The sequence below is a fragment of the Haliotis rufescens genome, unplaced genomic scaffold, assembly GCF_023055435.1.
Source record: "Haliotis rufescens isolate VD_foot unplaced genomic scaffold, xgHalRufe1.0.p SCAF_42, whole genome shotgun sequence".
Taxonomy (NCBI): domain Eukaryota; kingdom Metazoa; phylum Mollusca; class Gastropoda; order Lepetellida; family Haliotidae; genus Haliotis; species Haliotis rufescens.
The window spans coordinates 642877-669800 of record NW_025964135.1 but is presented as its reverse complement, the minus strand read 5'-3'; the positions used below and the strand labels follow the sequence as shown (position 1 = coordinate 669800).

Genomic DNA, 26924 nt, shown 5'->3' with positions numbered 1-26924 from the left:
ATCGGGTGGTCAGGCTCGCTGACTTGGTTAACGCATGCCATCGTATCCCATGCATTTGCGTGGATCGATGCTAAATCACTGGATTGTCTGGTCCGGATTCAATTATTTTACGGACCGCCGTCATATAGCTGGGATATTGTGAGAGTGGCGTTAAAAAACAACAAACGAGCAAGCAACCACCTATGAATTGGTACATCACAGCTCATTTGGAAAAAAACCCTGTCTTCAGTACCACATTAAAAATTACCAACTTTGGCTGCCATGCTTAACATATGTGAAAACCTCAATAACTATTCAATTATACCTGCCGGTTTATTTAGTTTCCGAAGGTTTATGGATTAACTTCAGTCTCAGATATTTCTGCATCTAATCCCTGTACCCAACTCTATATACTGAACAGCAAAAGAAACGTCTTTCATGAATGACTAACGTCAAAAACCTAAAACAATGCAGTGATATTTCAATGGGAAACTTTCATGAAACATTTTCATGAAGTAACGTCACTTTTGCAATTCACTCGAAGATTCGAACTCGTACAACGACATTACTGTGTTTGAATATCTCATGCCTATATAAAATACCCAGAACACCTTGATTTTATTATTGTGGCCATTTTGCCTAATATTACAGCAGTTCGAATATGCGTTATCCATGTGTTTCAGTATATTTCATTAGTCTGGTCCATATCCACATTTGCCTCCGGTACATCGGATGGATTCGATAAATTCCACACAAAAAAATACTCGTGGGAGTAATTTGATTGGATTGCTAATTTTAGCATCGTGCTGTTTGAATCAAAACGAGGCTGTGGTAGTGAACAGGTCACGGGGTAACAGAAAGGAGATACACGGATATGTATATGGTACCCTGGCTAACCGAGGATGGGTTTACAAAGATTGTTACATTGCATGAAGATAATCTGCAAGTTGTAAGGAAGTTGGATTCATCTTACACGTCACGGGGATAGTGCCGTAAATGATCATATTATATCATAAGAGGCGACTAACGGGATCGGGTGGTCAGACTCACTGACTTGGTTGATGCATGTCATCGAATCCCAATTGCGTGGATCGATGCTCATGACATCAGTCACTGGATTATATCTTCCAGACTCGACTATTTAACAACAAACAAACAAAACTATGACAGTGAGTGAGTGAGTTGGGTTCGACGCCGCTTTGAAAAGTATTACATTTATATCGTGTCGCGTCAGCTTGATGTGGGAGGAAAGCCCAAAGTAGTGCAGGTCTTAGGTACCGACCATTTGATATAGTGTCCCCGAAAATACTTGAAAATAATAATTTTGCTTTGACTGTGGAACAAAAACAGAAATTGCCTGCTGCAAAAATTGCATCTTTGCAGGGTGTTTTTCTTTAAAGAAAATTCAAGCTCATAATCTAAAAAAACGAACAAACAAAACAACTGTTTTTGTAGCTATGTAGCTGAAAAAATATCTAATCTCGATGCAAAATCCCAGCTTGAAAAAAAGCCACGTGACTAAGTCACGCTAATGTCACAGATCACTCTGGTGCAGCATGTAGTATCTCCGCGGTCCGATGCACTACTTAATATTGTCGTAAGATAACCGTGAAGATCCGGGCTAGAATAGGTCTTCAGCAACCCATGCTTGCCGTGAAAGGAGACTATTATATGCTTGTCATAAGAGGCGACTAACGGGATCGGGTGGTCAGGCTCGTTGATTTGGTTGATGCATGTCATCGTATAACAAGCACAGATCGATGCTCACAATGTCAATCACTGCATTGTCTGGTCCAGACTCGATTACTGACACACCGCCGTCATATAGCTGGAATATTGCTGAGTGTGGCGTTAAACAACAAACAAACTTTGTCGTAAGAGCCTTGCTGAAATGACGATAGAGTGGTTGCAGTCGGTGATAGTGTTTTTAGTGTAGCAATTATGGGCACTAATATTGCTTATGCTATCGATCAATGATTTGTCTGGTCGAGAGTCGATTGTTTACATACCGCCGTGATATAGCTGCAAATATCGCTTACAATGGCGTTAAACGATAATCAATCACTTCATACGAGCCACATTCTTGGAGATGATTGAAGGATATTTATATTAGATTTTATTTAAATTATGGCTTCCTTCATTTCCACCGATTCGATAGATTAGTTTAGCTTTTAACTTTTGATGATGGGGGAAAATACAACTATATTTTGATTGTACTGTGTTTCTTACGTTTGAAGCTCGGCAAGCACAAATATGACACCCGGCGATCTGGAACAGTGGCCGAAGCGCAACGATAGTTCCCAATAAGGCTGAGGCGTTTTACGATCTATATAAGATAAACAGCTCCTTGTGTGTCATTGTAAAACAATGTGAAAAACGTTTGGGGATTTGGAGAATGAAGCCACAGAAGGGTCCATTCTCCGAGTTATTCAGGCTGCACCGAGCAAAGAAACCCGAGAATACCATTCACTTCGTTTGTCACTTTACGGAGTTGCCCGAAGGATTCCGATAGGCGATATCCGCACATGCGCATTAGCAATAGCAACGAGATAAACAACAATGGCGGAATGACAGCATGAACAAGTGAAGTAGAGTCAAAACATAGTGTTTCTTCCTGTCATTTTAGGAAACATGACACTCAATCCTTTATCAAACCCTAAGGGACTGAAGTTACTCTGTGAATTGTGTCAAAAGCCAGCCTTTATACAATGCATGCGTTGCAGAGTGACCTATTATTGGTGAGATAAAAGTTTACGTTTATTTTAATATTTCTTTTTGCACGTTTATTTGTTGCCATCACTTGCCGACTTGTTTACAGTATATGACGCTTACTAGAACTTAATGATAGCATGGTGTCAAATAACAAGTGATCCGATAATAGTAGATTCGAATGATGTTAATTGTAAATAACGATTTAGGATTTTTATATAAGTTATGATTTCGTGGACAGGAGCTCTGCAGGTGTCAGCAGTAGACCTTCTATTCCAGAATCTAAAAAACTATATAAAATTGTCTCTAGTTACCAAATAGTTCAAGTCCTTGTGCATTATTGAACGGTTTTGGAAAAGCATGTTTGTCTGATAAAAGGATTAATTAGCTGGCTTCAAATATGATCATTCTGGCGACAAAATCACTCCACTGTTTTGTCGTCCTCGTGTTATGGGTTTTGGGATGCTTAACAAACATTCTTAATTTTCTCTCTAAACAGACGAACAATTGTAAAACATCTCACTCACTTATGAAAGACAACTTTATTTTAAAAACAAGCCATCATCCAAGTATTTATAATGTCTGTGTGACGCCACACTTCATGTTACAGTGCGAGTAATCGTGATAAACATGAAAACATATGATATCCAAAAACATATAATCTGATGACGAAAGCAGTGAACTCTGGGTTAACTGGTGTGACAGTAGTTTGTACTTAGTTCTGTATTGTATTCTAAAGGTGCTCCTGATCACATCTACATAGCTTCTTACTGTACAGAGTGTACCATAAACTAACATCTAGTCTCTGAAATGAACATATTTTACAGATAAAAACAGTTGTTAAATAATAGTTATGAAATGTCATAAAAGGAACCCACAGACTCTCTTCATTTCTTGACACTGTAGTAATCTAGACTTGCCAAATATTATAGACTTGCACTGGCTGTATTTGATATTTGTCTCAGGGTCTGTATGACAGACTTAGTGTCCCTATATAAGCTACATTCATTACATGCATTCCAGATGCTGTTTACAAGATTCTAGTGATAATGTGTAAAGCTGCACAAGGTTTTAGCAATATGATGGTGAACTGTAAATAATTGAGTCCGCACCAGGCAAGCCAATGATTGTAATTATGAGCACTGATCCGTATCGCTATGACAAGTTATCAAGCCTGGCCACCGATCAATTAAGTTTGTTATATCCGCCAGTTCGTAATAGGCGTGTTCGTTATAAACATATTTTACTATGTGTCAGCACCAACTTTGTCACAGCTTTTTTCACAATAGATTGATCATAACTTATGTATGATAGATATATCACCAGATCATGTGTAAAAGTAAAACATATGAAAAATGAAACATCAATCTTATGAACATGATGGATGTGAGATGGTCCATCAATGACTTATATATCTAATTTGGTGAATTCTAGTGGGGTAGAGCATCAGAAAGCCGACTGGCTCGGCATCCATGAGAAGATCTGCGACAGTCTAATCCCACTTCGTATCAGTGCTCCCTTCCTCCCATCAGACGAAGAAAGGCAAAAGAGGGAGAAGGAATTATCATTAAAAAAGGTAAGCATCATAAATAAATATAATGTACATCCATTAAGAAAATGTCACAAGAGGATTTCTCACAATGATCTTGCATCTGCACAGTCAACTCATGGATATTAAACAGATTTTGTAACGTCTTCCATGTGACACGGAAAATAGTTAGCTATCCACCAATAAGATTTATTACCGTTTGGCTATCCACAATAAGATTTATTACCGTTTGGCTATCCACAATAAGATTTATTACCGTTTGGCTATCCACAATAAGATTTATTACCGTTTGGCTATCCATCAATAAGATTTATTACCGTTTGGCTATCCACCAATAAGATTTATTACCGTTTGGCTATCCACAATAAGATTTTTTACTGTTTCTTGTGGGATTTTGTTTGTAACATCAGACTTATCCATATAAGCATCAGACTTATCAGTGTATTTAAAACAGTGTTATTGCAGGCTGAATGTAGTGAACACTCTGAGGCTTATACTCATTTTGCTTGCCTAAAGTCAGAACATTCCTTTAATCTGGGAAACTCAGCAGAAATTAGTCCATATTCAGTGTAAGACTTAAAGGGTTCTTGTAGTTTTTGGGTGTGGCAGTTTAATCTGACGACCCCTTTGTTTGTTTTAAACTTTGCGATTTAATGACAAGGATTCATAGACATTGTTTCAAACACTGATGATTTAAAGATTATTCTGTAATATCATCTGAAAAGAACACAAAAAATCAGGTTTTGGTTGCAGAATCAAATAGAAAGTTCAGCATATATATACAGAATCAATATGTTGGACAGACACAATTATTCTGTACTTCAGTGGAAAGTATGATTAAACGTACATGCTGAATGAGTGGCTGGAGTACAATATCCTTCAATGTGTTCAAACTGGAATTGTTTCTTTAAATATTTAAAAGCCTTCAACCTCACCACTTCTCACCTCTTTGTTTATTTCAGATGAAAATCTAAAACATTAATATATAGTGGCCTTGCGTCTGTTTACTAGATTAAAAATATAATAATAACCAGCATCTGTCCTCGTTGTTTACAGCGGCACATGATCGACTTGACGCGTACAACAGGTCAGAAGTTGTTGTTTGAGGGGAAGCATGAACAGGCGGTTCCCGCAGCGATGCAGTCACTGAGATTCTCCATCGATGTTCATGGCTTGTCCAGCATAGAGCTGGTGCCGTCATACCTCATCCTGGGAGAAGCCAGCATAGGTACATCACAACAATGTATACAAACAGGAACAGTAGGAGATTGCTTGCGTTGAATTGTTTAAGAGCTGACACAGTCAATTGTCTGTATATTTACTGGGTATATGGAATATTTAGCTCCCCAGGACTGAAGGTGTAGTGAGTGGGTTGGTGAATGTTTTTAAGCCATGGTCCTGTCATATCAGAGTGGTCTGTAGATATCTGTGTCTCCGCCAGCCACACCAGTGATGATTGTATGGGCAGTGGTTCCAGTCCTCATTTAAATAAGTTGACATGAGTGGAAACTGGACTTTTATAGTCACTTAACTCTCTTGCCTCAGGAAGATGAAATATGTTGACTAAAATGATGTCAGAGTATTGTCTGAGAAATCCCAACTGATTGCTACAGGGCTGGGTGAGATTTTCAGTAGTCCTCTCTATGTTGATGTTATGTCAGGTGTCTTGTGAAAGCCAGGTGTCTTGTCAATACCAGGTGTCTTGTGATAGTCAGGTGTCTTGTGATAGTCAGGTGTCTTGTGATAGTCAGGTGTCTTGTGATAACCAGGTGTCTTGTGATAGCCAGGTGTCTTGTGATAACCAGGTGTCTTGTCATCATCAGGTGTCTTGTCTTTACCAGGTGTCTTGTGATAGCCTTGTCTCTTGTCATCATCAGGTGTCTTGTGATAACCAGGTGTCTTGTGATAACCAGGTGTCTTGTGATAGCGAGGTGTCTTGTGATAGCCAGGTGTCTCATGAAAGCCAGGTGTCTTGTGATAGCCAGGTGTCTTGTCATCATCAGGTGTCTTGTGATAGCCAGGTGTCTTGTCATCATCAGGGGTCTTGTGATAGCCAGGTGTCTTGTGATAGCCAGGTGTCTTGTGATAGCCAGGTGTCTTGTCATCATCAGGTGTATTGTGATAGCCAGGTGTCTTGTGATAGCCAGGTGTCTTGTGATAGCCAGGTGTCTTGTCATCATCAGGTGTCTTGTGATAGCCAGGTGTCTTGTGATAGCCAGGTGTCTTGTCATCATCAGGTGTCTTGTCATCATCAGGTGTCTTGTCATCATCAGGTGTCTTGTGAAAGCCAGGTGTCTTGTCATCATCAGGTGTCTTGTCATCATCAGGTGTCTTGTGATAGTCAGGTGTCTCGTGAAAGCCAGGTGTCTTGTCATCATCAGGTGTCTTGTCATTACCAGGTGTCTTGTCATTACCAGGTGTCTTGTGATAGCCAGATGTCTTGTCATCATCAGGTGTCTTGTCATTACCAGGTGTCTTGTGATAGCCAGGTGTCTTGTCTTTACCAGGTGTCTTGTCATTACCAGGTGTCTTGTCATTACCAGGTGTCTTGTGATAGCCAGGTGTCTTGTCATCATCAGGTGCCTTGTCATTACCAGGTGTCTTGTGCTCCCCAGGTTTAGGTCGACTGGCCCAGGCGGAGGAGTATCTAGCCCAGGCCCAGTGGACCGTGTTGAAGACACCGGAGTGTTCTAACGCCATCAAGTCCAAGCTCTACAGGAACCTGGGACTGCTGTACGCTGCCAAGGGAGAGTACTCCGCCGCGTTGAGGCAGTTAGCAGATGATGTGAGTACCTCAAGCGATGACTGATATAGTGTAGTCCACCAGTTTACATGATACACCAGGTTACGTGATACACCAGGTTACGTGATACACCAGGTTACATGATACACCAGGTTACGTGATACACCAGGTTACATGATACACCAGGTTACGTGATACACCAGGTTACATGATCCACCAGGTTACATGATACACCAGTTTACATGATACACCACTTTACATGATACATCAGTTAACATGATACATCAGTTTACGTGATACACCAGGTTACATGATACACCAGTTTACATGATACACCACTTTACGTGATACACCAGTTTACATGATACACCAGTTTACGTGATACACCAGGTTACATGATACATCAGTTTTCATGATACACCACTTTACATAATACACCACATTACATGATACACCAGTTTACATGATACACCAGGTTACATGATACACCAGGTTACATGATACACCAGTTTACGTGATACACCAGGTTACATGATACACCACTTTACATGATACATCAGTTTACATGATACACCAGGTTACATGATACATCAGTTTACATGATACACCAGGTTACGTGATACACCAGGTTACGTGATACACCAGTTTACGTGATACACCACTTTACATAATACACCACATTACATGATACACCAGTTTACATGATACACCAGGTTACATGATACACCAGGTTCTGTGATACACCAGGTTACATGATACACCAGGTTACATGATACACCAGGTTACATGATACACCACTTTACATGATACATCAGTTTACATGATACACCAGGTTACACGATACATCAGTTTACATGATACACCAGTTTACGTGATACACCAGGTTACATGATACACCAGGTTACATGATACATCAGTTTTCATGATACACCACTTTACATAATACACCACATTACATGATACACCAGTTTACATGATACACCAGGTTACATGATACACCAGGTTACATGATACACCAGTTTACGTGATACACCAGGTTACATGATACACCAGGTTACATGATACACCACTTTACATGATACATCAGTTTACATGATACACCAGGTTACATGATACATCAGTTTACATGATACACCAGGTTACATGATACACCAGGTTACGTGATACACCAGTTTACGTGATACACCACTTTACATAATACACCACATTACATGATACACCAGTTTACATGATACACCAGGTTACATGATACACCAGGTTCTGTGATACACCAGGTTACATGATACACCAGTTTACGTGATACACCAGGTTACATGATACACCAGGTTACATGATACACCAGGTTACATGATACATCAGTTTACATGATACACCAGGTTACACGATACATCAGTTTACATGATACACCAGGTTACGTGATACACCTCTTTACATGATACACCAGGTTACATGATACACCAGGTTACATGATACACCTGTTTACATGATACACCTGTTTACATGATACACCTGTTTACATGATACACCACATTACATGATACACCACATTACATGATACACCAGGTTACATGATACACCTGTTTACGTGATACGCCAGGTTACATGATACATTAGTTTACATGATACACCAGTTTACATGATACACCACTTTACATGATACACCAGTTTACATGATACACCAGTTTACATGATACACCCCTTTATATGATAGATCAGGTTACATGATACACCACTTTACGTGATACACCAGTTTACATGATACACCACTTTACATGATGCACCTGTTTACATGATACACCACATTACATGATACACCACATTACATGATGCACCTGTTTACATGATACACCACATTACATGATACACCACATTACATGATACACCACTTTACATGATACACCTGGTTAGATGATACACCACATTACATGATACACCTGTTTACATGATACACCACTTTACATGAGCAAGAGAATAACCAGTCTAGATTATCTGCTGAAACAGATTCCATGGTGTAAAGGGCAAACCAGCTGTGTTAATGATAGGAATGGACCCCTGAAACACAGTGATGACCCCAGGAGTTTGTAAACACCTGGTGCTCACTTCGGTAGTGGATGTCAGCCGATAGCAGCTGATCAGCATCACAGAACATTCAAGAGATAATTGTTACAGTTGGTGTCGGGTATGATGCCCTTCTACCTCAGCCACATATTCTTACCACTCCCTGGTTCTGGGGATGATGTAGCTCCCACAAAGTACCCTGGTTATACACTACCCCACTGAGACTTGCTTGCATCTGTGCGCAGCATTACTTCCTGGAAAGGGGCGGTCGGGTAGAGTAGTGGTTAAAGCGTTCGCTCGTCATGCAGAAGACCCGGGTTCGATTCCCGACATGGGTACAATGTGTGAAGCCCATGTCTGGTGTCCCCCGCCGTGATATTGCTGGAATATTGCTAAAAGCGGCGTAAAACCATACTCACTCACTCACTCACTCACTTCCTGGAAAACAATCATTGATAAGTCTTTTTGTAACCTAAAGAAAGTGATAAGAAAAGATGGAAACATCCTTGACAGATAAACAGATAAGTGTTGACTGTATATTATCATCCGATAAAACATTGCACATACCTCCTTTATTTGGAAGATATATCTGGCTTTGGTCTTACCTTGTTGTGAAGTAATCATCTGAGCAGATTTGCATCCTTAAGTTGTCAGAGCCCACTGGTCAAGGGTCACCTCTCAGATTCACTGACAAGGCACACAGTTATCAGAACAAACCCTTAACCTTGTCAATATAATTATTAATCTAATACTTTGAGAGTTGATTGGAATGAGATGTATTTTCCTCTGTCAGATTTATCACGCTTCTGAAGAATTTGGCACCGAGGACATTCGGACATCAGGAGGCTATTTCCACATGGCCAACGTGTTTTTCCGCCAGGGGAAGATGGATGTCGCTGACACGCTGTACAGACAGGTAGGACCCGGTGTGATCCACGTCCGGTAGCTTGTGGAGGGTTAGGGTTTTGACGTCGCTGACACACTGTACAGACAGGTAGGACCCGGTGTGATCCACGTCCTGTAGCTTGTGGAGGGTTAGGGTTTGACTCATGTCATCTGGCATCTATTCCGTATCGCTGTCAGGAAGGGATCAAACCCAAATCATACTATGACCGCCTCCGTGGTCTAGTGGTAGAGCGTCTGCCCGGAGAAGGAAGGTCCCAGGTTCGATTCATGGCCGCGTCATACCAAAACATGTTAAAAGATGGTACTTGTTATTACCCTGTCTGGCGCTCGCCATTAAGGGGCTAAAACAAGGACTGGTTGGCTCGGAGTTGGTATACTGTGTCTGAGTGGGGTATTCATGTGAAACTGAGGCATGGTATCTCAGTGAGCTAGCACTATAAATCGGCATCAGTCCGGACTAGTACAAACAGCCACACACACATGTGCATGCACATCAGTATATATGTGCAATAAATTTGGATGCAATGTTAAACTCATTTTCACCTTATCATATCATACTGTGCCAATGTTGATGTTAAACTTGCTGAAAGTATGTGAAGTCAGTAAAGGCGAAAGGTTTGACTCATAATTCCTGTTATGAAAAACTCCCCAAAAATAACTGGTGTCAAGTTCTTGTAATACCAGGAATGAAGAGTAATTTGATTGGACAACTATTAGCGACTTTATCCAGACTTAAAACATTTGTATGAAGATGAATGTTTCTGGGTATTTATCATTATTGAATGGAGATGAACTAGGCCTACACTTAACGAAGGATGACACCTCTTGGATTCCAATTGATGGAGTATTGGTTTATATATACGAGTAAAGTATGAGTGTAACACCTCCTTACTCCAGTAATATCCTGTTAGAGTATACGTGTGTCCTGCCCCTGTAGGTGACGAGCATCTGGCACCATCACCTGAACCGCATCGTCATGTCGCGCACCAGGACCCCGGATGTCCCGAAGGGGGTGGGGCCTGGGGCTGTGGAGAGGCTAGAGGAGGAGGAGGAGCCACTAGGTTGGTGGACCACTGCGATTGTGTTTCCTGCTTGTTTGCATAAATATGGAACAAATATAAATGTTCTTCAACTGACTCAAATTTCTAATTATTATATATCCCACTTTTAACCCTGTTGTCTTTCTATTACCGATTTATCACTCTCATATCACTGTTGTGTCTATTATATCCCTGTTGTCTTCCTATTGTGTTCGTCTTATATCTCTGTTGGTAGTACATTGTATATCCCTCTCGTATCTCTGTAGTTTTCGGTTTTATCCCTGTTTTTTACTCTAATTATATCCCTATCTGTCTTATCCCTGGTCTACTCCTATAACCCTGTTTTATCCCTGTTATACTCCAATGAAACTGTTTTATCCCTGTTATTCTATGAAACCGTTTTACCTGTAATACTCCTATAACCCAGTTTTATCCCTGTTATACTCCTATGAAACTGTTTTATCCCTGTTATACTCCTATGAAACTGTTTTATCCCTGTTATACTCCTATGAAACTGTCATCCCTGCTATACTCCTATAACCCTGTTTTATCCCTGTTATACTCCTGAAACCCTGTTTTATCCCTGTTATACTCCTATGAAACTGTTATCCCTGCTATACTCCTATAACCCTGTTTTGTCCCTGTTATACTCCTGAAACCCTGTTTTATCCCTGTTATACTCCTGTAACCCTGTTTTATCCCTTTTTAACTCCTGTAACCCTGTTTTATCACTGTTTCACTCCTATAACCCTGTTTTATCCCTGTTTTACTCCTGTAACCCTGTTTTATCCCTGTTTAACTCCTGTAACCCTGTTTTATCCCTGTTATACTCCTATAACCCTGTTTTATCCCTGTTACGCTCCTATAACCCTGTTTTATCCCAGTTATACTCCTGTAACCCTGTTTTATCCCTGTTATACTCCTATAACCCTGTTTTATCCCTGTTATGCTCCTATAACCCTGTTTTATCCCTGTTATACTCCTGTAACCCTGTTTTATCCCTGTTTTACCCCTATAACCCTGTTTTATCCCTATTTTACACCTGTGACCCTGTTTTATCCCTATTTTACTCCTATAACCTGTTTCATCCTGTTATGTTTCTGCTGTGACACAGATGAGGCACAGGAAGCTGAGGCGATCCAGGTCCTCAACGCCATGTACGACATGCGAGAACACCAGCCAAACCGTGCAGCCGAGGATCTGGCCACGGTGTGCCACGCCCTGGCCATGCTGTACTTCGTCTTCCAGGACATCAAGAGGGTGGGTGCACACACAGACAGGGTTAGACACAGTAGTCACAGCCCAGGGTCACATCAAGTTGGTGGGTGCACACACAGACAGGGTTAGACACAGTAGTCACAGCCCAGGGTCACATCAAGTTGGTGGATGCACACACAGACAGGGTTACACGCAGTAGTCACAGCCCAGGGTCACATCAAGAGGGTGGGTGCACACACAGACAGGGTTACACGCAGTAGTCACAGCCCAGGGTCACATCAAGAGGGTGGATGCACACACAGACAGGGTTACACGCAGTAGTCACAGCCCAGGGTCACATCAAGAGGGTGGATGCACACACAGACAGGGTTACACGCAGTAGTCACAGCCCAGGGTCACATCAAGTTGGTGGATGCACACACAGACAGGGTTAGACACAGTAGTCACAGCCCAGGGTCACATCAAGAGGGTGGGGACACACACAGACAGGGTTAGACACAGTAGTCACAGCCCAGGGTCACATTAAGAGGGTGGGTGCACACACAGACAGGGTTAGACACAGTAGTTGCCCAGGTGGCCCAGTGGTCACAGCACTGCAGTTCACAGTTCAGAGTTGTGTACTGTGTCAGGATCTGCTGAGTGTTGGTTTGAACCCCAGTTTCTAATACATTTCAATTATTACAATAATATAACAATAGTAAAAATACTATTTTCATACTATTGCAACTTAGGTAGGCTACCTCTGTTGCTGTTGTATTGTGATAGCTTGAAAAATGCTTGTACAATCTAGCATCACTGATTTCATTGATTTCACATGATGACACCTAACACGGCCTCCATGTATGTAATGGTAGTGAGTGAGTGAGTGAGTGAGTGAGTGAGTGAGTTTGGTTTAACGCGGCTTTTAACAGTATTCCAGTTATATCACGGCGTGTCAGCTTAATGTGGGAGGAAAGCCCGAAGTGATGCAGGTCTCAGACGTTTACCACTTAGGTGAAACCTACGAGCACGGGTATGGTGCTGACAGACCTAGAAACATAATCTGTACGAACCGGGATTCAAACCAACAATAATAGGTTTCTGGCGTGGCCAAGGGACGCAACTCTGTACAGGGAATCGTGATGCGTTAGACAACCAGTCCCCCCTATAAGAAACAGGGTGGCGTGCAGCACTGTATTCTTTCAGAAACAGACTCCGCTAATAAAGTCTTTATGTGAACAAAACATGATTGTTATGTTCATAAACTAGAGGCTCAAAATATTCATACTGAATCCTACCTCATGTTACATCATAAAGATCGTCAGTATCCACACTGTGATTTCATACACAGGTTCATCTTCCTGAGGCAAGGGAGTTAACTGACTATGAAATTCCAGTTTCCACCCTTGTCGAACTAGGCTGGTATTATGGAGTTAGCTTTTGGCTGGACTAACGAGTCTATGTATAATTAGTAATAGCCACTGGTGGCAATACGATTGAACCCAGCCTGGTTTGGCAAGGGTGGAAACTGGACTTTTAAAGTCAGTTAAATCCCTTGCCTTGGGAAGATGACACAGGTAATGTTTGTCGGTAACAGTCTTGAGATACCACATGTGCCACTTCAATAGGTGTACAGGCTGACCATGAACATCTGTCTAGAATCCACACTCACATGAGTGACATGACCATTAACATCTGTCTAGAATCCACACTCACATGAGTGACATGACCATTAACATCTGTCTAGAATCCACACTCACATGACTGACATGACCATTAACTTGTGTCTAGAATCCACACTCACATGACTGACATGACCATTAACATCTGTCTAGAATCCACACTCACATGAGTGACATGACCATTAACATCTGTCTAGAATCCACACTCACATGACTGACATGACCATTAACATCTGTCTAGAATCCACACTCACATGACTGACATGACCATTAACATCTGTCTAGAATCCACACTCACATGACTGACATGACCATTAACTTGTGTCTAGAATCCACACTCACATGACTGACATGACCATTAACTTGTGTCTAGAATCCACACTCACATGACTGACATGACCATTAACATCTGTCTAGAATCCACACTCACGTGACTGACATGACCATTAACATCTGTCTAGAATCCACACTCACATGACTGACATGACCATTAACATCTGTCTAGAATCCAAACTCACATGACTGACATGACCATTAACATCTGTCTAGAATCCATACTCACATGACTGACATGACCATTAACATCTGTCTAGAATCCACACTCACATGAGTGACATGACCATTAACATCTGTCTAGAATCCACTCACATGACTGACATGACCATTAACATCTGTCTAGAATCCACACTCACATGACTGATATGACCATTAACATGTGTCTAGAATCCACACTCACATGACTGACATTACCATTAACATCTGTCTAGAATCCACACTCACATGACTTACAATAGAAATCATTGAATCAGAAACTTAATATAAGAACTAATTCTTAAACTCATTGCTTTATGTCAATATATGTAATATCTGTTCCAGGCGAAGGAGTTTGGTCGCAAGGCGGTCGTGGCCAGTGATGGTTCTCCTGACGACAACATTTCGCGCTCCATCATTGAGTTCATGAAGATATGTGAACATTATAAGTAGGAGAGCTACATCAAGGATTGGATGTGTCGGCGCTGTCATTATTTATATAAAGTGGGGAATGTCTGATTTTCCAATGCCCCATGTGGAATTCCTTGGAACACTCTCCCGCAACACCGTGAGTTCCGCTGTCTCCTGCTACATTCAAACAGGGAGGCTGCAGTTACCATTTTAGGAACAAAAGTTTTTGTCTTTCTTGTCACAACTTGAAACATAGTGTTGAGAAAGTTTGGAAAATGTAATCATGTTTTTTTTCTGCTTAATGTTATATAGGAATGTATGTTTTCTGTTGTAAATGTTTTGTTTCTGGGATATTAGATTTCTTGTTATACAAATTTGAAGGAATGATTGCTTGATATGAAACAGTTTTGAAAGGAAATGTTTACTATTTTTCCTGATTTTCTGAAGAAGTAAGCATGTCATCAGTATTCTGTATACCATGTGGCATGTTCTGTAAATAAAGTGTATTGTAAATTCTTTTCTTCTTCTATTAATCAATACAAATTGGTTGTTATGAATCTATATCTAAAGGCTGTCATCAGGACAGAATTCACCTAGGACAGACAATGTGTGATTCATGAACATGCTGAAAGCTCAAATAGTATCCTTTACTTGTAAAACAAATACCGACCAGTTATTTCCACACGTCTTTGTAATGGCAACTTGTTACATGTTGGCTTGATGTTAGCGGATGGAAGGTGCTTATTTCGCCTGTCAGTACGGTCACTACTACACCCGATATGTGCCTTGCTCCAGTAAAACTTGACATGCAGAGAATGAATGCTTTTACAACCAAATTTAACACTTTTTCTCAAATAAACATCGCCTGAATTTATCTATTGTCAGATGACCAATTAATATTAACATATCTCATTCATAGTACTCAATAAGATATGTGCACAGGCGGATCCAGAGGGGTGATCCAGGGCTCCAGACTCCCCCTTTTGAAAACCAAATGTTGTATGGTGTAGGCAGTACAATTGACTGAGGGGATTTTAAATTTTGGACCCCTCCCTATAAAAATGCCAATCTCATTAAAAGGGGTCACGTCAGAACGACTTTTCATTCGACCAATCAGTGCGTCGCTAACCAGATTATGAAAGTGACAGTTGGAATGTGATTTCTAATCATGCAATCTCGAAAACTTTAACATGGGGTATTCCGAACGATAGTTACGGGTTTAAAAACTGAATCCTTACAATCTAGACCATCTATTAGCCAGAATGTTTTTATTGTTCAGGTTTCAAATTTGTAATCGAGAATTTGTTAAAATATGTTTCAAAGCGTAGTCGCCAATTTGAAACTTGTGCCGTAGACCACCAGAAAGCTGCCTTCTGATTGGTCATTCCATTGGTCGGTCAAAGTTCGCGCAAGGTCGGTCTGACGTGACCCGTAATGGGATGTCTTCAGATCTTTGTTTAGTGGTAGCGAGAACTAAGATCTGATTTTAATGAGATTTTAAAAATGCTGGACCTGCCTTCGATGTGCATGCTACCAGAGACTATTTCAAATGTTATTTGTATTACTAAAGCGGTGCACGTGATCATGTGACACAGGCCATGTTCCTGGGGTGAGATGTCCGGTTCAGATAGGCGAGGAAAGTTCTGTTTCCACTGCTTTCATTACCTCTTGACAAACCATACTGGCTTCTCATTGGATAAAAATCAAACTTTAAAAGTAGAACAGTAAACTTTGATTAAAATTCAGGAATAACATGGAATAAGTGGTCTCCGGCCAGAAGGACTGTGTGCGGGAATCAAAATGTGGGAATCAAAATGTTGTTCCCCAATCACCAACCATCTCATCAGTTTGACGAGGGTTCCGAGTTTTACACTGCTTCATCAGTGTCCCTGCCTCTTGACACCTCACACAGGCCACGGACACTTTTACATAAGGACTTAGACAAGCAAATGTATTTCAAAAGGATATTGAAAAAAGAAGACAAAACTACCATTATTTCATACTATATATTCTCTGTTTATTGATTCTGTTGAGGAAAATACTTTACAATCATGTACATATTGGCTATACATATCACACACACAGCTAAAGTCTTGCAGTCCTAGGGTAGAACAGCAGCACGCTGCTTCAAGAGCAAAGTACATCTACACGCTGGAAGTGAATCACAGAGCTGTACACGGACATTCACAGAAGGGGAGATGTGACAAGGGCCCTGATTGGTCCACTGGGAATAGCAAATGTTTAGTTAAAAACTTATTATATTATTATAAATTAGAATTTATTAGAAACATATACAGTGTGCATGTGACAGACAGTTATCGCATTTTCTTTCTAACACTTACATGTTATTGACTTAAGAGGATCAAGTCTAATAATAGGCCATTTATGTTGCGCATGTTTCGACACCACTCGGGGCCATGGTTAAAGCGCCATTATTACCTCGGTCCCTGGATCAGTGGGCACTTAATAATCATTCTCAGCTCCCTGGGGAGTATACAACACAAGCTGCCCCTTAGGCACTAGAAGGTTAACAACCATCTCATCACCATCTCATCCTACCGGGTACCCATTCACTGCTGGGTGAACAGAAGCACATCTCGAACAAAGTTAGGAGGATCAAAAAGATATCTGGACTGAAAAATTGAGCACACAATGAAGTTTTCACCAGGTTTGTATTGTCTTTCCCTTGATTTCATTAGAAAATTGGTCTGGATCAAAGATTTTAAACGTTGGTACCATGGTTTCTGACAACCTATAAAATCAACAATTGTGACCCACCCATCTCGGCCACACCTCTACAGTTGTTGTTGTGGCCTTACATGCAGGCATTGAAAAGAACAATGTCTAAGTCTCGTATAAACACGTCAGATCGTTTTCATAACAATCTCAAAGTTTGTCTCCTGTCTAAGATAGATCTGATGGGCCCAACAGGGTCACCTTCTGTAACCTTATCTTTATAAAAGACAATGCAAAGCCAAGGCAAAATATGCCACTGACGCTTCTTGACCAAAACATTTTTCTGTTGCGCTTTTCTGTCAGCTTCATGGCAACAAGGCAATATTGCAACAACGTCTTGCAGTTTGTATTTAATCAAGTCAAGACCTGCAAACCAGTGGCTGACAGCATGAACAACCCATTGCCAAGCACAATGACAACTGAAAGGATCTTTATTCACATGGTCATCATTCTAGTCAGTATCCATACTAAGCAGCCATTTTGTCCAACAGATACTCATTTAGTCCCCTCTACAGGAGGGTAGTATGTGTTTCGGCCCCAGAGATCCCAGGAGCCACTGTGAAGGATTCTTGTCTCCTCCGGACATTCCCAACAGACAACACAAGAAGACCTAAACCCCTGTCTACTCTCATCCTGCACTAGACTGCACATGAATGTGTTGAGCAAGTTGAGCTCACTACACGTAATTGTGTGAGGCAAGTTTTAGCAATCATCATCTATGGTGGCCACATTGTTCATGTCTCTAAATTTTCTTGTTTGTTTGTTTGTTGTTTAAGGCCACACTCAGCAATATACCAGCTATATGACGTTAGTCTGTAAATAATCGAGTCAGGACCAGACAATCCAGTGATTGACATCATGAGCATCATGCATCAACCAAGTCAGCGAGCCTGACCCCCCGATCCTGTTAGTCACCTCTTATGACAATCATAGTCACTTTTTACGGCAAGCATGGGTTGCTGAAGTCTAAATTTTTTTCTAAAACATAATTCTGATAAGGCCATTATAAATTGGTGATTAGATCTCATCCCGCTGACTACTAAACACCCCACGTCATATCGCCACCGATCTCTCCGTGTGATCCCTTCTGTCATGACTCATCACAGTCCAGAATCATCACTGCTTCTGAATCCCATCCATCAACAGTTAATGTACACAAAGGCCTTGAAAAGTCTGTTGCGTTGCCTTGTATTTTTTTTTTACAGTGAGGATGACAATCTGATACCCAATTTAATGTACCTTACCATACAGGCCAGTACATCCCGAGGCAAGGGCGGTTCATTACGCGATTTGGATCGGACTATGCGTAGACTCGTTCGTGCAGCCAAACTGTAACTCCAGAATTCTAGCAGTTTGGCAAGCGTGGAAACTGGACATATATAGTCAGTTAATGCCCTTGCCTCAGGAAGATGAGGCCGGTAATAATAATCGATAGGTTAAAGTTTAGCATGTTCAAGTTATCATTTAGAGAATGACAACAAACTACAAAAGTACTGAGAAGCAGTATTTCATTGCTTCAGCATACCATCAGCATTGAGAGGCAGTATGACGTCATACCATCAGCATTGAGAGGCAGTATCATGTCATACCATCAGCATTGAGAGGCAGTATGACATCATACCATCAGCATTGAGAGGCAGTATGACGTCATACCATCAGCATTGAGAGGCAGTACATCATATTGCCTTGTGAGGTTTGATAAGGCTGTGAAGAATTGTCAAACTTACCAGTAGGGTAACCATCTTAATTATCATAAAGTCTACCCAACAGTACTTGATGTTATTTAGAAGTCCAAAAGTTGCAAGTGTTGAAAAGGAAAATGACAGTTATGTCATTTTAGTACTTTTGATAACTTGTATAACACAATCTTCTTCAAGTTTCCACATATTTGTAATTCTGTATTTCTTGTGGACCAAAATGGGTCTTTAATGACAGTTCCTCATTACAATCTTGAAACCAAAACAAGTTCACATAAAAAACATACAAACATACTATCGTGACGTGAACAAATGCTGTAATTATTAGAATGACTTTCTTTCTATTCTAAGGAATTCTATACAACACAGACTTGTAAACAAAGTGTACAAACTTGACAGTACTTGTGTAAACACATATATATCTACTGGTGACACTAGTGAAGGTGCTATGAGTGTAGAGGCAATGAGATTCACTGTGTAAGGCCATAATTAGTCAATTTGCAGGATTACAAATCTTCCAACCCTATTTACATCAAAAACTGAAAATACAAAATCGGAATAGATACTTATTTTTTCCAGTGACATGTCACAAAAGCATACAATGGTCATATACAGTCAAATCAAACAGTTGTGGCCGGCTCCGTGAAAAATAACTAGAGTTGTGTCCCTTGATACACAGACTTTGCAAAAATTACCTCCCTTTGTCTTCCGTGAAGCGCTCACGTTTTGAACACTTTTGAAAATACAAAATACGGAGGTAAATGTTGATGGCCATCATTTAATACCCTCCCATTATTGGCTGAAAATATCCATGATCTACTACAAAAAACAGAATGAATTCAATAAGAGCTTCTCTAGGAAAACATCAGTATCAGTATTCTACCTAGGAAACATATGATCAGTACATACAAAAGCACACAGAATCACAGAATCCTCAGCTACCCAGTGTACTACAGCCCCATTGTGATGAGGTGTGATATAAACCAGGGAACCGCCTGTCACCAGCACTCCTTGGCCTATTTGAATGATACAATGCTGAAACCAGTAGGCCTATCACACAACACTGGAACTCTGTACAGGGGACATAACTCTTGTATCATATCTTGAAAGCAGATACAGTCAAGTCTCGTTAATCCGACACTCAGTAATCTGATTAAATCTGTGATATTTAGACCCGTTAATCCGACAGTCTAGCCCTCGGACTCTGACACATCTAATTTGCAACGAATTACCGAAATAACTCATTCATCTGTCTTTTTAATCTGACTTTGTGGTCATCTGCCTGTGAGATTGGTTGGTTGATTGGTTTGTTGTTTAATGCCTCACTCAGCAATATTACAGCTATATGACCGCAGTCTGTAATTAATCGAGTCTAGACCAGACAATCCAGTGATTGACATCATGAGTATCGATCCACGTAATTGGGATCGATGACATGCATCAACCAAGTCAGCGAGCCTGACCACCCGATCCCGTGAGTCGCCTTTTACGACGAGCATAGTCGCCTTTTACGGCAAGCATGGGTTGCTGAAGACCTATTCTACCCCGAAATCTTGGATGCGAGACGAGTCAGCTAGTAGCTGCATATAACAATCGCTGCAGACATAAACTTGTTTAACAATAAACAATTAATACTTTAAATAAACAAAACAGGATTTTAAGAAATCACATGCTTAGATTACCTCAATCTAAAAACAATCGTAACAATGTAACAAAACAATATGAATATTTCATTTTCATTTTTTTATCACAACATGTTTGTATCATTATCTATCATGTAGTTGTTAGATTTTGTATCACGAACGTTGATAAGGTTAATTTCATTTATCTGATACTCATTAAGCAGACATAATCATATGCGAACAACCATGTTGTATTAACGGGACTTGACTGTATGTAGAATATTAAATACAGTGATCCCTCGTTACAACGCTACCTTCGGGGTCCAAACAATTGATAAGCGTTATAGATGATCAGCGGTTTAACGAAGGTCGAGTCGTAGGTGGTATGTGTATATGCAAATAAACTTATGAGGAAGGTACTGAGTAGAGAGATCATTGTAGGGAGGTGTCATTTCAAATGCAGCAATGGGTCCAGGGCATTCATCATTAAAGGATGGAGATACAGTACCCTGAATGACCGAGGATGACTGGCATTTTGTATATATTCATCTGACTGGTGTTGTCAATGTTGTTTTCTCATAAATGTTTCAAAATTGATTAATATGTAAACATGGAATTAGCGGAACCAAACATCTGAGATCAACATAAGTCTGGGAATTGTGTTTATGTAGAAAATAAACAAAAAGCTGGATTTGCATCAAGTTACATTTGTGAATACCAAAGACAGTTTACATTTTTAAAACATTACATACGCATTTTTTCCAACTCCTGCTAAACAATAACTGACAAACTTTGACAGGTAAACACAATTTCAATCCACTAGTTACACAACTTGCAAATATGTAAATATAAGCACCAAGAGGCATCAAATTGTAAAATACTATTGATAACCTGTCTCATAAAAATCTATAAAATTATAAACTTCAGAAAAAAGGTTGGCTATACATATTAAGGTTTGAACTAACCTAAAACTCATAATTATCAATATAAATTTGATAAACAAGGTACAAAATAAGAAATAATTTACAATGGCATTTACAATGGTGACAGTGATTTAAAGCTTGAAGATATGAAAAAATATACATCTAAACAATGTTCTACTGCAAAAGGTTTTTATAAGGCCAGTCCAATTCTTCACATTTTGTTTTACACAAACATTCAAAAACAAATTTGTTGGGAGGGTTAACTTAATGTGAGTTAACAGATGAAGTACATAAGGATAATAATTTGAAGCGAATTTCTTACAGCAAGAAAAAAACCAGATCTGGCTCTAAAAGTGTTTTTACATTTTAAGTAGCATTTGCCAACAGCAACAGTGATCACGTAGTCATGATAAATGAAAAATGTTTATTAAAACTATGTAGACTACATTCTGATTTACATGGAAAGTGAAATAATAATAATAATAATAATAATAATAATAATAATAATAATAATAATCACATGCAAGGTGAACATTCCGATGATCTATCATTGTTAATGAAGTCAATCGGTACAATGACCTTGAGTAAAGGGACTCTTTATCATTGACCTTTAAACTTTGACCTTCATACAACAAAATGTAAAAGGGATCAATTTGTAGGTTTGATTTATTTTATTTTTCTAATGTTGATGTCACAAAAATGCTAGAATCTTTCTACTTTCCTAAGAAAGTGTTATCCCAAATAAAACATTTGTAACATTTGAATTAGACACGGCATGAAATATACGTCAGAAGAGTCACACAGATTATTGTTCATACATTGTGTTAAATAAATCTGTATCACATATGACAAGGCATCGTAACTTCGCTGCAGATGTAGCACCACTGATGACTGCAATCATGTGCCTCATCAGAATATCAAAGACATCTTCAGATGGTAACACACCTGTAGCAAATATACATTCTGACTGAAGCGCTCATAAAATATCTTTATGAAGCGCTCATAAAATATCTTAATGAAGCGCTCATAAAATATCTGAATGAAGCATTCATAAAATATCAGCACTGTGGTTCAGGCTTTGTGAGAGTTGGTTTCAAGTCACTTTGAACAATATTTCAGCTATCGGTATGAACAGTAAATTAAGGAAGTATATACATATATACTCTTTTCAGTTTAAACTGAATTTGTTTGTCATGCAGTCAGATTTACAAATATAGAGTCTGCATGGAATATCGTACACTGGAACAGAAAAGGAAAGCACAATTTTCTTAAAGGTCAAACGTCCCAGTGGCCGAAAAACTGCTTGACCTTCACCCCTCGGTCGTACATTTCTGACAGAGCAGCACTGGTTATGTCTGCCATGCTCTCTGTGCTGTGATACATTTTAAATATTCAAATTATTTATAATAAAATTTGTTAATTTCAAATGATCAGTTTGGTATTTGAGGCATATTAATGAAAGACAATTTTGTGTGAAAAAATTACCTTCATTTGTGGGTTGTGCCACACTGAGTAGTGCCTTACAAACCATTGTAGCACTGTATGTCGGTTTGATGTGGGAGGAAAGGGAGGATTTTTCGTTAAGATGTTTTAAACTTTGGGAAACAACAAACATAGTTCACTAAGCAAAGATCAGCAGATCCTGCTACAGCCAAGGTGTACAACACCACACCACAGGCTGCTAGGATTATCTTTTTGTTGGAGAGGAAGTGAGCACTCTTTTATGCCACATTTAACAATATTCCAACAATATTTCAGCAATATCATGGCGAGGACACCAGAAATGGACATCACACATTGTACTGATGTGGGGAATCGAACCCTTCCTATTGGCATGATGAGCAAACACTTTAACCACGAGGCTACCAACCCGGTCCAGTTTGCTGAAGAAAATACACACCATGTTAACATGTTCAGTTAAAAACATCGTCATGTGCTGGTCAATCCGGTTCATATGGAATTTTCTTGTAGTAGTGAGTGTTGTGTTTCTTTTGTTGGTCAGTATATTCCTTTGTTCCCAATCATCCACACCCAGATCGGTTTCATTCTGTTGGCGTCAGTGTGTTCACTCACTGATGAGCCATCGTCCAAAGTATTGCGAATATTGTCCAATATACGGATATTATAGAAAATAGATAAACATTGCATGCTCTCTGTCTAAAATGCATTATGATTTAGGCCAGGAGAAGGGTCAGAACTAGGCTCTGTCTGGACCTGCCTACCAGGTCAGAGCAATGAGCACAAGCAAAGACTATCCTATATCTGTGGTAAGGCATAACATTGAGCAAGGGAGCCCTGGGCCCATTCCAGAAAGCGATCTTTGCGCTAAGATGATTGTAATTCCAAAACTTTAACCTGACTTATGACAGTCGCAGAATCACGATCACTTTGTGGAACAGGACCTGGTTTCGAGAAATGCATGTTTAGATGGGTGTAGAGTTAATTGGATAACTAGACGCTCCAACAGACAATCCCAATAATCTTTGATCAATTGTTATATCCATGACCAATTCTGTGAAAGGTTTTTACAATCCTCCTTGCCTCGAAGTCTGTGAAAAGACACACTGTTCATGAGATGCACACAAAACTGTACAATGTCAGTAGGTCTGCTGCACACAGACTCTCCAGGGCTGAAAGTAGTGAAGGCATCACAGCCCCCATTGTCTTACAGAGACTCACCCACAAGGGTTCTCTGACTCTGTCACGGTGACTCCCGACCCCCCTCAGCCCGATTTGTCCTTAGAAATAGGCACTTAATAGCACTGTACGCCCGTGAACAGTAGTCCATCCCATGCTCTAGAGTTTCCGTGCCCTCGGGGGTGGCGACCTCGGGCGGAGGCATGGGCGTGGCCAGAGCTTTACGGGCCTGGGCAGAGCCTAGTTTACATGCCAGCCAATCCAAGGCCGGGTACAAACCGTCACCTTTCACTGCACTCACTGGCATTATGTCTGTAAAAGAAATTAATACAAAATTAATACTCATATATCCCCCCGCCAATACCCCCATACAGTCAAAGTTGTTGCCACAGAAACGCAAAAAATAACTTTTTAAAAATCCCAAGTTTGGTTAAGATATCTCTGAGTAAGTGAGTGAGTGAGTGAGTGATGTTTAACATCGCTTTTAGCAATATTCCAGCAATATCACAGCGGGGGACACCAAAATTGGGCTTCACACATTGTACCCATGTGAGGAATCTAACCCATGTCAAGCTAACGCTTATATCCACTTGGCTACTTGACCACCCCACACTGCTTACAACCATTCATTACTATTAAAAAAATAGTTTTTAAATACTGATCTGGTTACACTTGTGATATCAGACTTTTGCTGACAGTTTTTATAGTATAACCAATTATCTCATCACTATAAAGCAGAAAAAATGCTGCTGCAACATAAATGTTTCACTCACTCACTCACTCACTCACTCACTCACTCACTCAGCATAAGACTTACTCCAAGGATGTCGAAGATTTTTTAGTCCAAGTTTGTCTGATATTTCATCGACTGACATGGTGTTCTCCAAGTCCATCTTGTTGGCCAGAAACAAGAACACCGCGTTGGAAAGTTCGTCTGCCGCTATGGCTGGCTTGATGACATCATAGTTGAGTTCGTCCAGACGTTCCCGGTCATGGCTGTCTATCACAAACACCACAGCATCGGTGCCCTTGTAATAGTGGCGAAACAATGGACGCTGGAAGCATGGAAACTTCATGTTACGATGACTTTGATCACACACGTTGGAATCTTTTCATTAACTATACTGTGCAAACAAAGTAGGGGATATTGTCTTTTGAGGTGAAACCACAGGAAAATACATCAATGTCTGGCAATGAAAGTAAGTGATTTATGTAGCTGGAACATTTCCGATGAAATCAAGCTCCCAAACACAACATTGTGACAGTCACAACGCATGTGACCTAGGGCAGCACGTGCAGGGGGTGATATGCGAGACACAGCAAGTGCAGGGGGTGGTATGCAAGATTTACCATTGTCCTCAGACTCCGTTGTGAGCAATGTTTTCTTGGAACCAAATGCTCAAAGACGCTATATTAAACATATTTAATCATTAAAAAGCAACAGCAGTGACCATGCAATGATTGCCACATACTTCATGTTAACGTGTCATAGGCGTGTTGCACGTAGGCACACGTCAGAATAGTGTTGCCAAAACGCGGCATGGTTCTCAATCTGTCATCAGCAGAATGTGGGTTCGATGCAAACAGCTGCAAAATGTTAATTTCAAATTTGACCTCCTACCTCCTTAATGACCTAGTGTGCCACCATTTCATCACACCAACCATTAGAATCCATTAGATCTGATCTACTCCCCAGCAGATATGGAATACTCCCCTGGAATATTGCTGAGTGCGGCATAAAACTACAACAAACCCCCCAAACAGAGGCTCTTATGTCACAATCGTCCGAACACATATATAAAAACAGTATTTAACTTTAATGCTATTCCACAAATGACATCTATATTGTTTGTAAGAACATCAACAGTCCACAAAAGATGTTCTTGAAGAAGACATTTTTGTCTGACTTACGATTTTGTCTCTGCTGCCGATATCCCAGGCGGTGAAGTTGATGTCCCGGTACTGTATTGTCTCCACATTGAAACCTGAATACAAACAACGCAGTAATTAGAATTAAAAGGCAATGATGATGATGATGATGATGATGATGATGATGATGATGATGTCCCGGTACTGTATTGTCTCCACATTGAAACCTGAATACAAACAACGCAGTAATTAGAATTAAAAGGCAATGATGATGATGATGATGATGATGATGATGATGATGGTACTGTATTTGTTCCATGTAAAAAACTGAATCCACATTTATAGTCATTCCTCACAACAAATATGAGGTCTTTAAAAAAAATAGGGCAATGCATTCAATAGAAGCAGTCTTAAAATCTGATCTTCAAGCCTTCTGAGGCGGGGGCATTCAGCTGTGTTCAGGGGGTCAGGCTCTGTGAAGCCAGGGGTTATTGTTGATTGCTCCAGACTCAGTTATTTACAAGTTGCTGGGATACAGCTGGGATATTGCTGATTGCTAATCAACATTTATGAGCAATAAAAGTGTTTGTTTGTTGTTTAACGCCACACTCAGCAATATTCCAGCTCTATGATGG

General features: G+C 40.2%; 2 protein-coding genes across 2 annotated transcripts in view; one reads left to right on the top strand and one right to left on the bottom strand.

Moving 5' to 3' along the window:
- Positions 1-2514: 2514 nt before the first annotated feature.
- On the top strand, positions 2515-15321 carry LOC124119998 (zinc finger MYND domain-containing protein 12-like). Its single transcript, XM_048382948.1, has 8 exons — positions 2515-2717; positions 4123-4264; positions 5294-5465; positions 6853-7022; positions 9832-9954; positions 10882-11005; positions 12099-12244; positions 14740-15321. The coding sequence occupies exons 1-8, from the start codon at positions 2611-2613 to the stop codon at positions 14845-14847; spliced, it is 1092 nt and encodes a 363-aa protein (XP_048238905.1). The 5' UTR covers positions 2515-2610; the 3' UTR covers positions 14848-15321.
- Positions 15322-20678: 5357 nt separating this feature from the next.
- The window catches only part of LOC124120003 (ADP-ribosylation factor 3-like), a 56236-nt gene continuing 49990 nt past the window's right edge, over positions 20679-26924 (bottom strand). Inside the window, exons 3-5 of the mRNA XM_048382905.1 lie at positions 26332-26405; positions 25238-25475; positions 20679-24732 (exon numbers count right to left, since the gene is read on the bottom strand). Coding sequence (XP_048238862.1) covers positions 24485-24732; positions 25238-25475; positions 26332-26405 — 560 coding nt within the window. The 3' untranslated portion in view covers positions 20679-24484. The remainder of the gene's footprint in view (positions 24733-25237; positions 25476-26331; positions 26406-26924) is intronic.

Excerpts from the sequence above, each read along its gene's own strand:
- LOC124119998 (XM_048382948.1), top strand. The coding sequence starts at position 2,611 with ATGACACTCAATCCTTTATCAAACCCTAAGGGACTGAAGTTACTCTGT. Across the intron at positions 2,718-4,122 it reads TGCAGAGTGACCTATTATTG|TGGGGTAGAGCATCAGAAAG; the intron begins GTGAGATAAAAG and ends GGTGAATTCTAG. Across the intron at positions 7,023-9,831 it reads TGAGGCAGTTAGCAGATGAT|ATTTATCACGCTTCTGAAGA; the intron begins GTGAGTACCTCA and ends TTCCTCTGTCAG.